The sequence below is a fragment of the Lampris incognitus genome, chromosome 6 (assembly GCF_029633865.1).
Source record: "Lampris incognitus isolate fLamInc1 chromosome 6, fLamInc1.hap2, whole genome shotgun sequence".
In the NCBI taxonomy this organism is placed as follows: domain Eukaryota; kingdom Metazoa; phylum Chordata; class Actinopteri; order Lampriformes; family Lampridae; genus Lampris; species Lampris incognitus.
This window is the reverse complement of record NC_079216.1, coordinates 48583335-48598563: the sequence shown is the minus strand read 5'-3', so window position 1 is coordinate 48598563 and position 15229 is coordinate 48583335. Positions and strand designations below refer to the sequence as shown.

General features: G+C 41.0%; 1 protein-coding gene across 1 annotated transcript in view; it reads left to right on the top strand.

The window, feature by feature from the left end:
- lrp5 (low density lipoprotein receptor-related protein 5) overlaps positions 1–15229 on the top strand; it is a 75636-nt gene that overhangs the window by 42867 nt on the left and 17540 nt on the right. Inside the window, exons 8-18 of the mRNA XM_056281346.1 lie at positions 3276–3364; positions 3458–3676; positions 5621–5709; positions 5831–6002; positions 8968–9184; positions 9402–9555; positions 9767–9902; positions 10247–10491; positions 11640–11824; positions 13106–13254; positions 15048–15225. Of these exons, the coding sequence (XP_056137321.1) occupies positions 3276–3364; positions 3458–3676; positions 5621–5709; positions 5831–6002; positions 8968–9184; positions 9402–9555; positions 9767–9902; positions 10247–10491; positions 11640–11824; positions 13106–13254; positions 15048–15225 (1833 nt within the window). The remainder of the gene's footprint in view (positions 1–3275; positions 3365–3457; positions 3677–5620; positions 5710–5830; positions 6003–8967; positions 9185–9401; positions 9556–9766; positions 9903–10246; positions 10492–11639; positions 11825–13105; positions 13255–15047; positions 15226–15229) is intronic.

Below are 15229 nucleotides of genomic sequence, written 5' to 3'. Positions count from 1 at the left end.
CCACTCTTCATCCTCTTCATAGCTGCCCTCACTTCCTCCTTGCTAATCCGCTGAACTCCCTGATTCACTATCCCTACATCATCCAACCTTCTCTCTCTCTCATTTTCTTCATTCATCAGCCCCTCAAAGTATTCCTTCCACCTTCTTAGCACACTCTCCTCGCTTGTCAGCACATTTCCATCTCTATCCTTGATCGCCCTAACTTGCTGCACATCCTTTGCAGCTTGGTCCCTCTGTCTAGCCAATCGGTACAAGTCCTTTTCTCCTTCCTTAGTGTCTAATCTGTCATACAACTCACCATACGCCTTTGCCTTTGCCACCTCTCTCTTTGCTTTACGCTGCATCTCCTTGTACTCCTGTCTACTTTCTTCATCTCTCTTACTATCCCACTTCTTCTTTGCCAACCTTTTCCTCTGTATAATTTGCTGTACTTCCTCATTCCACCACCAAGTCTCCTTGTCTTCCTTCCTCTGTCCTGATGACACACCAAGTACCTTCCTAGCTGTCTCCCTCACTATTTCTGCAGTGGTTGCCCAGCCATCTGGCAACTCTTCACTACCACCCAGTGCCTGTCTTACCTCCTGCCTGAACTTCACACAACAGTCTTCCTTCTTCAACTTCCACCATTTGATCTTCGGCTGTGTCTTCACTTGCTTCCTCTTCTTGGTCTCCAAAGTCATCCTACAGACCACCATCCGATGCTGCCTAGCTACATTCTCCCCTGTCACCACCTTGCAGTCTCCAATCCCTTTTAAATGGCGCCTTCTACATAAGATATAGTCCACCTGTGTGCACTTTCCTCCACTCTTGTACGTCACCCTGTGTTCCTCCCTCTTCTTGAAATATGTACTCACCACAGCCATTTCCATCCTTTTCACAAAATCAACCACCATCTGTCCTTCCACATTTCTCTTCTTGACTCCATACCTTCCCATCACCTCCTCATCACCTCTGTTCCCTTCACCAACATGTCCATTGAAGTCCGCTCCAATCACCACTCTCTCCTCCTTGGCTACCCTCTCCACCATGTCGTCCAACTCACTCCAGAATTCTTCTTTCTCCTCCATCTCACACCCAACTTGCGGGGCATATGTACTGATAACATTCAGCAATAAACCTTCAATTTCCAGCTTCATACTCCTCACTCTGTCTGACACTCTCTTCACCTCCAGCACGCTCTTGACATACTCTTCCTTCAGAATTACCCCTACCCCATTACTCCTCCCATTCACACCATGGTAGAAGAGTTTGAACCCACCTCCGATACTCCTGGCCTTACTCCCCTTCCACCTGGTCTCTTGCACACACAGTATGCCTACCTTTCTTCTTTCCATCATGTCAGCCAGCTCTCTCCCTTTACCAGTCATAGTGACAACATTCAAAGTTCCAACTCTCACCTCCACATGCCTACCCTTCCTCCTCTCTAGCTGCCTCTGGACATGCTTTCCCCCTCTCCTTCTCCTTCGCCCAACAGTAGCATAGTTTCCACCGACACCCTGCTGGTTAACAGTACCGGTGGCGGTCGTTGGTAACCCGGGCCTCGACCGATCCGGTATGTAAGTCTTATTTATGATCCGCATATTTGATTTGGCAAAGGTTTTATGCCGGATGCCCTTCCTGACGCAACCCTCCCCATTTGTCCGGGCTTGGGACCGGCACTAAGGATGCACTGGCTTGTGCATCCTCAGTGGCTGGGTTATGAATATAAGTCCGATATCGCTGCTAATTTTCTAATGATTGATTGCTGATCGGGTTATCATCAACAGTAAGAACCCAAGCCCTTTTCTAAGGTGTTTTGGGGTTCAAGTGTTCAGGTCTTGGCGTCAGTATTGCTCATTTTGATAATATGGTCCAACCGATAGGCCTGAACTGATTTTGGTCTTTTAGAAATCTATTAAGTAACACTTCATATGAAGCCCATGTTTATAAACCATCATGAGTGGACTTATAATGTAGTCTCAACGTGTTTATAATGTTTTATGACACTCTGTACAGCCCAACCACTTCATGAGGCATTACAAAGATCTAATTATAAAGAGTAATTGACAAAGGTTATAGTGGTACAACCCATTTAACAGAAAATCTGTATTACAAAACTGATTCTTGGATCTCATGCCTCAAATATATCTTCTGTTTTGCCAAAATTAACATCGCTAAAAAAATTTAAAGCTGCAATCCGCAATTTTTCTCCATTAACAAGTACTTATTCTATCCATTTGAAACGTGATGACAATGGGGCGATTCTACTAGACAACAGAACAGTATTCCGATATAGGAGGCAGCAAGAAATAAACCTTTTGCAATTTCTTTTCTCGGACTACAGATGGGATGTAGTGGCCATTGTGGCTCATGCCGTCCACTCAGCAGTAAACAGTTCCCTCCCTTGTAAAAAAAATGAGATCCTTGGAGCAAAGCTAACACAGACAATCTAATGTATTACAGACTTCTTCAAACTATATGGGAACACTGTTCTACAGTAATATTGATCATCTATCAAACACAAGCATCGCCACATTGGCATCACATGTCAATGTTCTTTTTCCTGCTGTTGTTTTGAACACGTACATCTTTTCTGCAGCACCAGTTTTCATCCTACCTCATCAAAAACACAGCAACAGCAGTTTACAAACACTGACCCAATGGTCCAGGTGGATAAAATAGTGATTTATTATTGGAGAAAATTCGCAGGATTCAGCTTTATCTATGACAGCATTGACAGAAACCTAAAGAAACTGCACTTAAACAAGTTAACGAAACAGTTCGCATTTGTATTTTGGTCTTCTAACTTAATATTTACAATAAGTATTTTCAGGATCAAGAAAAATGTTATCAATGTTGACATTAGTTATGAGATCGAAGTTACAAAATGGCTTTATGGTGCACGACACCCCCCCCAAACCCAAGCCCAAGTTCCAGTTTGCCACTGAGGCAAATTTGTAATTTGTGGTAATGGGCTATATAAATAAATTTGGCTTGACTTGAGTTTTTTTTCCCATTGGTTTTCCTTAGAGATTTTATAAAGGATGCTTTCAAATGACTGTGATATGTTGTGTCTCATGTCATGACATCTGAAGTCAGCTGAAAGCATACAGTATAAATCACAGAAAGGTGAGTCGGTTCATCTGGAAACAACGTTTAGTGGGAGAAACCTTGTCCAGATGAACCCATTCACCTTTCTGTGATTTCCTTACCTGGATTGTTGAGCATGCATAAAGACATACAGTATAAAGGTCTTTCCAGATTTCTTTTAAAGATTTTGTTTTACTGTCCAACAGGAGCAGAGCAGGTTCTCTTGTTGGCACGGCGGACAGACTTAAGAAGAATCTCACTGGACCTGCCAGACTTCAGTGACATAGTACTACAGGTACATGTTGACATTTACTCACTCTCATACGTCTCCTGTTGTGTTCTACGTTCTTTTCTCTGATCCCTTTGCTAATCAATTAATCTGTCGCAGGTTGATGACATTCGCCATGCCATAGCTATAGACTACGACCCGATTGAGGGTTTTGTCTATTGGACAGATGATGACGTTAAGGCTATCCGGCGCTCCCACATCGATGGCAGCAATGCCATGACATTAGTTAAGACAGAGATCAACCACCCAGACGGCATTGCTGTGGACTGGGTGGCCAGAAACCTGTACTGGACTGACACAGGCACCGATCGCATCGAGGTAAACCAGAGCCTCCCAGTTTATTTTGATTATTTATTCACTGAGAGAGTTGCACTTTTTTTTACACATATCTCACCTTGAAAGATATTTGATTAACTTTATAATGTGATATAGTATACAATAGCGTTTACTAAATATGAGTAGTTTCTCCCAGGCCTCCATTCTAAATACTCCTATTTTTCTGTGGGCTGTGTCTGCGGCTTCCTACCCGCAGACACAGCCAATTGTGTCTGTAGAGATGCCCGACCAAGTCGGAGGTAACGCGGGGATTTGAACCGGCAATCCCTATGTTGGTAGGCAACAGAATAGACTGCTATGCTACCTGGACGTTAAGAATATTCTTTTAATGAAAAAGAATGAGCCTTAAATAATGAACACCGTTAACTCTCAAATACAAAGAAGACAACATTCAGGGCAGGGGACAGGGGGGAACCTGGTCTAGATGGAGATGAAGAAGAAAATACCAGGCTAAAAGAACACTTACAGGGTGAGAATTTAAAACTAGCAGTAAATGAAGATTGCTTTGTGTGGAGTGAAATGAGGAACATTGTAGGCTATAAGAACATAAGCTTGGTTATAGGGGGAAGAAACCAGGAGAGCATTAATGAGCCTGTCTAATTTTGGCTCCACCTAACACTCGACACCTATACACTCATGCTGCCCAACCTCCAAGCCCCTGTTCCCACTTTGAGCATTGTGGCAGGGTGGAGTGTGGACTGGCTGTCCTGAGTTAGTGTAATTAATTCAGGATTAATTGGCTCCACAACCCAGACAAAGGCACACCACTCTTCTGAGCCATCACGGTTGCTGCTTCCCGCCCTCTGCCGATCTGGGGAGGGCTGCAGACTACCAAATGCCTCCTCCGATACATGTGGAGTCGCCAGCCGCTTCTTTTCACCTGACATTGAAGAGTTTCACCAGGGGGACGTAGCACATAGGAGGATCACGCTATTCCCCCCAGTTCCCCCTCCCCCCCAAACAGGCGCCCCAACTGACCAGAGAAGGCGCTACTGCAGCGACCAGGACACATACCCACATTCGGCTTCCCACCCGCAGACACGGCCAATTGTGTCTACAGGGATGCCTGACCAAACTGGAGGTAATGCGAATTCGAACCAGCATTCCCCGTGTTGGTAGGCAACGGAATAGACCACTACACTACCTGGATGCCTCCCCTACAAGACTTTTAAATGGATGTCTGTTTTTAATCTTTTCAATGGTTTTAAACTGGTGTTTTTAATTCTTTGTTTTAATAAACAGGCTCTTGCGCCCTCATTCTCCATCCATATCTGTCTCTCTGTGCCGGAGAGCCCCGGTTGCGATGCAGATTTGCCACAAGCATGATTACATACTAACAAAAACCCAATCTTAAAGTGATAAAGGTGTTATTCTTTTTGTAGAAACGGTCATGTAAATGCTTTACTAGGTTATCGTTATTGGGGTAAGGGGAAAATCAGGGTAAGCATAACCTAATTAGGGCACCAAGATTTAACAACACATGGAAATGGAATAGTTCACAGGCTTATTAGTTTCTTGAAACTGTTAAGTTCACCAGGCGTCATGAAGGGGAAGTTGTTTGAACAATACAAAAATGGCAAAATGCAGTGTTTTTTGGGAGACATGAAACACGAAATTGCTATTGATGTTGTACCGTGGTAAACACCGTACAGCATGGCAGCATCAGTGATCCCAAACAATGGGTTCATGATCCAGTGCTTGTTGTGTCTATTTATACTTTGCATGAACGTATGTTTTTGTCATCCAGCAGACATTTGCACATACAGATATTTTAATACCAGATATAAATAAAGCTTAAAAGCAAAGTCAACAACATCCAAAAACACTAAGCAAAATGATGATCTGAGTTTCTTACAGAATACAGTGATGTAAAACCTTTTGTGTGATCAGAGGGTGTTAAAATGTAATTGTTATATGGTACCCTAGGTGACCAGACTGAATGGAACATCTCGAAAAATTCTGATCTCTGAAAACCTCGATGAACCGAGAGCCATCGTCCTGGACCCTGTGAATGGGTAAGGGTGTGTGTGTGTGTGTGTGTGTGTGTTGCACTGTCTTATTAGAATTAATATTTCAGATGATTCACTGCTGTGATGATTTCCCCTCCTCTCTTTTTTCCCTCTACCACTCTGGCAGCTACATGTATTGGACAGACTGGGGTGATCGTCCCAAGATTGAAAGAGCCAATTTAGATGGTTCTGACCGGATGGTTGTACTGAACAAGTCTCTGGGTTGGCCCAATGGACTAGCTTTGGACCATGTGGCTGGAAAACTGTATTGGGGGGATGCTAGGACGGACAAGATAGAGGTAAGTTTCTCTCAAAGCAAATTTCCCTCAAGGTCCCCATGAATTAACATACATTTATTCTGTCCTCTTTCATAGTCTAAGTATTTTGAACAAAAGAACTTGGACAGCCCCCACCACAAGACTTACAGTTTGTTGGTGGTCTTTATGTCTGTTAATCTGTCGCTCTGTCTACAGACCCATTTCTCTCTGCCTCACTTTGATTTTCTCCTTGTTTGTTTTCTGTATATTGCTTGTTGCCAGTCCACCAGTCTTTTCCCCAGCCTATTTGTATATCATCCTAACACCATTGGTAGATGTTGCTGAGAATTCAGTATTGACAAACCCATCCTTACCTGCAGAAAGATGAAGAGAGGAGAGCAAGTGTCTCCTTGCATCTTCCTTCTTACACCTGTTACTGTTTGTCTATTTGGTGTGTTTTTCCTACCCCCCCCCCCACACATCTCCCCGAAGAGGTCTTGAAGCAGAGTGTACTTATCAAATATTGGTCATATTTTGAAGCCTCTCCAATTGGAGATGACTGAGCACTTAACTTTCCTGACACTTCCATCCCATATGCAAATCTTAAACTTTGCTCAGTTGATTTGCTTCATCAGAGACCTGTCACTTTGTGGACAAAAAGATTTTGGCCCATGTTGACCTCAAAAATATAATTTTACCTGTTTTAGAAAACCTCACAGCCAGTTGGTGCAGGCTCACTGTACTGTGTTGATTAAACATTGTGGAAGTTAAAGGACTCGTTTGGTCTCCAGGGTATTAACTGTGTCCTGCTTACAGTGTCAGACAAACTCGTTGGTATCTATTTTGATGTCTGTGCATGCAGTTAGAAGTTACATTGGATGCTGAGTTTAGCCTAGCTTAGCTCAATTGCTGGATGTCTACTGGGATCATTTGCAGCTCCTCTCAAAAGAAGGGACATGCACCTCATCTGAAGCTGATCTTTAATACTTTTTACTTGTTATCCTAGTGCTAACAACTTTTCTTAACCAGTATGCTTATCATTACATGCAAAATCCTAAAACTTAGATTATAGTTTTGAACTTTTTTCTATAATACACATATCCATCTTCTGCCATGGCTGTACGTGAATTGGAAGTTGAATTACTGGCTTACACTATTTAAAGCAGAACTGGTAGGATTTCCCTAAAAACAATGCATAGACTCATACAAAAATAATCCTTCTCAATCATCACTTATGACCCACTAGACGTGTGTGGTGGTGTCTTGTATCTGCAGAGACCCTGTCCTCTGCCTGTATTTTCTTATTTTGCTGTGTACTGGACGTTACTAGGTGTTAGCCTTTGGGCAGCAGGACTATAAAAACGTAACGACCAGGTGCCAGCTCGAGATCGTAAACGCACATCCAACAGTGAGGCGAAATGCCAAGTGGACAAAGCTCGTTCCAAAACCAGAATGAATCCGGGGTTGGCTTTCACACGCTGGCAAGCACTGAAGGAGAGGATGGGGATGAAGAGCGACGCGGAGTTGGCCTGTACACCAGGATGTGTTCTGGCCACTGCGGTCAGGGGGCGTGCCCTTCTGGTGTCGTTGAGCCGGGGAGGAGGGGCCAACTTTGAATGTTGTGTTTACAAACCGCAACCGTCAAATCCTACTGATTGTACCTTTAACTTCTGAATTACAGTTACAATTTCTATGGTGAAATTTTAAGGTTTATTTCCCTTCTTTTTAGAGGAGCTGCTAACAATCCCAGTAGACATCTAGCAATTTTCTATTTTATCTGTTTTCTATTTTATTTTACCTTAGTATAGTATACATCTGTATTATCTTTTTTTCTATTTTACAAAGTGACACCAAGTCTGAGAAAGGCTCTATACAGATAAAACGCATTGTTATTTTTACGATTACTAACTCAGCCAAACTTGGCTAGATTCACTGTTCAACATACCTTGAAATTGAGTGCACAGACATAAGAAGGTATCCATGAGATTGTCTGAGTGTGTAGCACACATACAGTAGTAGTAAAATCCCCAGAAACCAAACTATCCCTTAATCGTTCAACAAATTATTGAAGTCCAAGTTGTTTATTTGTTTGTGATTAACCTAAACACACACTAAGTGAGAAGTTGCAGTTAAACATAGTATGTCCACGATAAAAATTTATGTCTATTTAAGTCACACTGGGTTCAATAAAAGCTCAAGCAGTGGCGAGGGAGGGTGAGCATGGACTGTAATTGCAGCTCTCAGTTGTAACTCTCACTTGCTGCATGTAATACATTCATACAAGTATACCACATTCTCTCTCTTGTTAACAAGCACACACACACACACACACACTCATAAACATAATCGCACACAGTGGAGATTTGTTAGCAACAATCCCGACGCCAATTTTCAGCAGCCGGGTAAAATGTACCCTGTGAGTGGAAATATTAATCTCTGGACTTTGGCTGATTGAATGCTCAATCTCGTCGTTTTTCACCAAAAGGTTGCACAGAGCCAATCTGCCGTCTCCACTGAAACATATGACCATGTCATTGCTCTTGTCCCAAATCTGAAAACTATAACAGCGTCCCTCAAGGGCCAGTTCACCATGTCTGCTGTTATGACTGGAATTAGATTTATTAATAATTAGGTAAAATGTATTTGTGAAGATTTAATAGCACACTTAACAGAGAAATAAAACCAAGGCAAAATTACTTCAGATATGTCAATGAAATAAACAGCATTAAATACCTAAATGAGCAAATAAAGACATTGCCATTTTTACACACCGCTATCCATTTCTTTCACAGATTATGCTTTTCCTTTGTTGTGTTCCATCTTTCCTTCTCTTTTATTCCCTCTCTCTCCATCCTCTTCAGCTCCTTAGAGGAAAAGGGAGAGAAAGAAGGCAGTGAGAAATATGATGTACTGTGAGATTCCAAGCATGTGATTTTTATTTTTTGATAGACTTGAAAAAAAATCTTTCACAATTTTTTCCCTTTCTCCCATCCACTTTCACCTTCAGGTGATTAATGTGAATGGCACTAACAGACAGACTCTGCTGGAGGACAAACTACCACATATTTTTGGATTTACACTCCTTGGGGACTATATCTACTGGACTGACTGGCAGAGTCGCAGCATCGAACGAGTCCATAAAGTAACAGCTGTGCGAGAGATTATCATTGATCAGTTACCTGACCTGATGGGGTTGAAGGCTACCGAAGTGACAAAGACGTTTGGTAAGCGGGATGGATATAGTGTATATAAAAGGCGACAACAATCAGAAAATAATGTTCTGATTTTTTACATCAAAAAATAGAATGGATTCACTTGCATTGCAGCCACCACATTTCTAGCTAAATGCTTGCTTTTGTGTTGGCATAAACAGTTAATTAAAACCCTTTTTTTCCATTTCCCTTTCTCCATCCCTCTCTCCTCCTATCCATCTCTATCCAGGTACGAATGGTTGTGCAGTGGATAACGGTGGTTGCAGCCACCTGTGTTTCTGGCACTCCCAGAGTGTCCACTGCTCCTGTCCTATAGGCCTGGAGCTTCTGTCAGACCTGCAGACCTGTGTGGTGCCTGAGGCCTTCCTGCTTTTTACCAACAGGTGTTTACATTTCCTCTATTCCAGACATTGAATACATGGATGATAAATAAATACGGATAAGGAAAGAAACAAATATAGTCTGTACGGGTACTTAAAGTGTAGTAGATAGATTTTTTTGTAGGACTCGTGGGATTTCTGTAATAGAACCTAAAATTCATTTTTGCATGGGCACTGCATCACACCATTTTTTCTTGCCCCATTCTCATCCAAGGGACAACATAAGGAGTATCTCTCTGGGTACCAACAGTGATGATGTTGCTATTCCTCTGACTGGCGTTAAAGAGGCCTCTGCTCTTGACTTTGATGTTGCCGAAAACCGGATATACTGGACAGACATACAGGCTAAGGTTTGTAGGGATTTGTAACCTTAATTGATTATAAACACAGATGTGTAGCTCTAAGCTGGACTTTGATTTTTCAGAAATCAGAATTGTACCAAGATGGCTGAAGGTGGAATTGCTAATGTTTAATTGAGCAAAATGTTACTGTCCTTACATACACTTAGATTCCTCAGAGGAATATGAAATATTAGATTGACTAACAGGTTAAAATGAGATATGACATTTTGAGAGCCTTTCCATTTGTAGTCTTCAGTTAAACAGGAATTTTAAACTGCTTCCTTGCTCTGTCTCTTTCACACCATCTTTCTCTCCCCCTCCTTTATGCACACTTTTTTTTCTCTCTGTCTCAGTCAATCAGCAGAGCATATATGAATGGCAGTTCAGTAGAACATATCATAGAGTTTGGATTGGACTACCCGGAAGGCATGGCAGTAGACTGGATGGGTCAAAACATCTACTGGGCCGATACTGGCACTAACCGTATTGAGGTAGCCCGTCTGAATGGGCAATACCGCCAGGTTCTGGTGTGTAAGGATCTAGAAAACCCAAGGTCATTAGACAATCCACGATCATTGGCACTTGACCCAGCTAACGGGTAAGTTTTTGAGATTTACTAAGAAAATAATGATTTTATACAGAATTGTGGCCAAGTACAAGGGTTGATCCCTATCCGATGGGGTGGTCAGGCTTGTTACAAATCTCCCAACCTACACCTTTATGGCATTAGTTTCATTGTACTAGCCATAACAAAGTCCACTATCTTGTATACAGCTGATTGATGTGAGGAACAACAAATTTTATATTTTTTGTGAAATTCTTCTACTGATATTTTGGCGATTTTGTGATCAAGTCCATTATTTCATACCGTAGATAACACATTCTTATAATGAGTTCCTTGAGGCAGTCAGTTTGTATCAAGGACAGCATTAGCTTGGTTGACTCTTCACAAGTAGGGAATGGAGGAAATGCTATGCTTTGGTACATGAACCTTTTGTATGAAACTTCCTACCAATTGATGAGGATCTAGGATTTGAAGTCTGTTCCTGTAGTTCTCAATATATGATTCTTAAAAACACTCAACACAAAGAGAACATAGCGAGACCATACGTCATGCTTTTATGTCACCGTGAGTTTGAATGCCCTGTTTAGCTGCTTTAACACACAAAGTAGAGAAGCTGAAATCTGTTTGAAATTCTTGTTACCAAACTAGAAGCAACAGCATGTCTGCACTGGTTGCTTATCTGTATTCTAAGGAGTTTTGGGTTTTATTGACTAATCTTGAGACTTTAGATGGCCTAGCCATGAGGTGTCTTTCCAAACTTTTGAACCTATATGAGCCAAGATGTAGCCTGTGATTGCCAAGCCAGGGCCCTCTCTAGCAGTTGCTTACTCAAGGTTAAGTGTAAACATGGTTTTCACTGTCAGGGCCCCCTGAGCTCCAGAGTGATTTTTTTTAGAGTAGCTCATGCTGGCAAAGACAGACCTAATTGTAATTCTGGATAAATTAAAAATGTTCTTGTTTCATTGCTAGGGTAAGGGTTTGTTAAAGGTTATTCCTATAGTGACTATTTTTCACTGTCTTCTGTTTTTTTTTTCATCTTCCTCAAATATTTAATTTTTAGGTGTTGCGTGTTATTTAACTTTAAAAAGTACCATGCAGATTATTATTATTTTTTATTATTATTATTATTACCTCAAGGGGTATGTGCTTGACTGAGTATCATACTGTTGTTTTCTCCCAAGCTACATGTATTGGACAGAGTGGGGTGGTAGGCCTCGTATAGCTCGAGCCTATATGGATGGCAGCACCATCGTAACCTTGGTGGATAAAGTGGGGAGAGCCAATGGACTCACAATTGATTACATTGACCACCGACTGTACTGGACTGACTTAGATACATGCATGATCGAGAGCACCAACATGCAAGGTATGGACACACACATATATGTCAAACATGTAGAGAATGAATTTGAAGTCCTTAGTTTGAAAATGCAGTTCAGAAAATATGGCATTTGGCCATTTTTTCAAATGTTAAAGGCAAACACAAAAATTGGTATATTATCCCAAATTTTGCATCGATACTCACACCCTTGTACCCAAACAGACATGGATATGGACATAATTTACAAAGTCTGTTCTCTCCTTTGACTGACTTGTATTTGACTTGATCAGGATAACAGCAGCAACATGAAAGGCCAACAAAGCTTACTGCTGATAAATATACGTATAATCTTAACAAAACTTGTGAGGCTGTCAAGAGCTAGTATTCTGCATCCAGAAATATCCAGGCTATGTTTAGATCAAGGTTAAACAGTTTGCTGTTCACACCTGGCATTAGAGTGTGTTTATAATGCATCATGAACAGCCACTTGTGGTCGGATCTTGGCTCCCTGCTCAGTAATCAAATAACCATGTGCATCACTTCTGTTAATGTAATATACCAGGCCCACCCTCAAAGTCAAAACAATGCATATCTTCACGATGTGACATCAACCGCTATGATGTTTTTCTTGTTGCTACTCATTCTGACATGGAAGTGGATTTTCACTGCTGTTGTGTCCCACTCCCGCAAGACTACTCACATAGCGGATGTGATACATTAGAAAAATCCTCTCATCTTGTCCTGGCCTGGCTGAAGCAACAAAAGTGATTCCTGTCCCATTACCCCCCCTATTATTATTGTCACTATATATTTCTTCATGTCTTTTCAAAAGCACACATCCTCCACTTGTCCTTGTTACTCAAGGTGTCCCCCAGGGATCTGTTACCTCTCCTTTTCATAATCTACATTCTCCCCTTTGGTCCTATAGTTTGCTGCCTAACCTACAAAGCCCAGTATTTGTCTCACCTTCTTCAGCCATACACCTATTTTTGTACGTTGAGGTCTTCTAGATGCTGGTTTACTCACCGGCCCTAGATTCAAGTTTTAATGCCAGGATACATTTTAGATACATTTTAATGTCAGGTTTGAATGGGGCCTTTGATCCTCTACAAGACTGTTGCATAGAACCACCAGTCTGGTTCAGTTGCTCCTCCTTCTCCTCCTTCATCCAGCATGGATCTCCTGGTCTTCCTCCTGAGGCCTTTAGTGGATTATAGCTGATAATTATAAATAACTGTTGTGAATTTCCCATGTCCAAGGTCCTTAGCATTCACAATGTTCAGATTATATTCAAATTCTCCTCTGTTGCTCCTCCTTCTGTTCCAGGTCTTCAAAGAGAGATCATATTAGATGACCTTCCCCACCCCTTTGGTTTGACTCAGTACCGGGACTATATCTATTGGACGGACTTTAACTTGCGAAGTATTGAACGGGCAGACAAGCGAAGTGGGCTCAACCGCACTGTGGTTTTGCAGGTACAAACAACTTGCTGGTTTCTTTTCAAATGGTTATTCAACAGATTCTATAACAAACACAAAGGTGCATGTTAACACAATGACATTATTTAGGTGGACAGATGGTGACTTTTAATAGTAGTTAAAGCTAATGGTCCAAGGTTACACCCACAAATAAAAACTGAAATGAAATGGCTTTTAAAAATAATTGTTTATGTTTTTTACCCTATCTTCACATTACTTAAAATGTTGAAGGGACTACATCCACCCTGGGCTGTTTAATGCATGGAAGTCCCCAGCCTATGACAACAAAGGGCCACCAAAGCTGATAAACATTAACGTTTCAACAAATAAAACTGCAGTAGAATTTTGAATTACTATTTTAATTTGCCTCAATCTGCACAATAGTGCACAGCACTGATGATCTGGGATGTCAGTCACAGTAGCAATAGCTTAGATGTGTTAATTTTATGTGTTGAGTGACAGTGCTGACAGGAGTGTTGTGTGTGGACTCAACAGATCATATAAAGGAATTGTGTTGATAAATTATATTTGACGTTATATTTAGCTTATTTTTCAAATGTAAATGAAAATGGATCTCCTGATCCAAAAAGACATGCAGCAAGTTTTAACACTAACATTTTTTTAGATATATGACCAAAATTGTCATCCAAACATCCAAACACGGTCTCCATAATCTGTCACTATTAATTCAACCTTTGTAGCAAGGGAAAATTAACAGCAGTTAATTCTCCATGGTGGGAGTCACAATCAGAACCATGGACAGCTCATATTGGTCAGCCAAACAAAGTACTAAATAATTTGGTAACGCTTTCCATTAAGTGCATGTAATAAGTTTTAGTTAATAGGTAATAGGCCCTTATAAGTCCTTAGAAAATGTTTATTAACATCATTATATGTTAAGACTATAATAAGTGTTAGTTAATAGGTAATAAGGCCCTTATAAGTCATAACTTTTGCATTTTGTGTATCAAAATTATTTTAATAACTTCTTAATCATGAGGGTGCTTAGATGGTATGTGCAGTTTTATGCAGATTGGATGAGTGTGAAAAAGTAGTTTTTGCACATTTCGCAAGCACCACCTAGTGGCTGTAAATGTGTTTATGATGCTATTAACACATACTAATGTTAATAAGAATTTTATATGGACTTATAAGGGCTTTATTACCTATTAATTAACACTTGTTACATGCACTTAATGTAAAACATTACCAATAATTTTGATTCAACATATCTGTCAGGCCAGGTTTGTTACAATCACGACATTGATTGTAGAATTCAATGATTGTAGTGATGATTATTGTGTCCAAAGTCATTAGTGGACACTACAGTCAATGTTGAAGTTACTGGTAGCACTCCAACCAACAATCTGCCATTAAAATCACATAATTCAAAAATAATTTCTTGTCACATTTCCTACTGTGCCACATTAAGAAAGTGTCTTCTATCAAGCTAATGTAGTCATTTTTAAGGATTGCCAAGCCTACGATTAGTTATTGGGCTATTGTACGATCTGTTAGCTACCAGCCTCATTCTCTCTATAGTGCAGTCATAACTTTTTCAACCCTTCTTTGTGTGTGTGTGTGTGTGTGTGTATGTGTATGTGTGTGTGTGTGCGCGCACGCACGTTTTGAAAGAGTAGGTAAATTTTTGTCTATTTCATTGTTATTTGAGTCTTTCTCAGTCACCCCATTCTCACAGTAAGTTGGAGTTAATGAACATTATATTGCCACACTCTTCTTAGCTGATTAATTGATTGATTGATTGTCCCAATTGATTGATCTATACTCAGGGCCAGTTGGAGTTAATGCTGGACATCCAGGTATTCCATTCATCTCGCCAGGATGGCACCAATGACTGTTCTCAGAACAACGGCCACTGTGCCCACCTCTGCTTAGCATCACCTGCTGGCGCGCAGTGCCGCTGTGCTTCACACTACACTTTGGACCCTGACGGACACAATTGTAGCTGTAA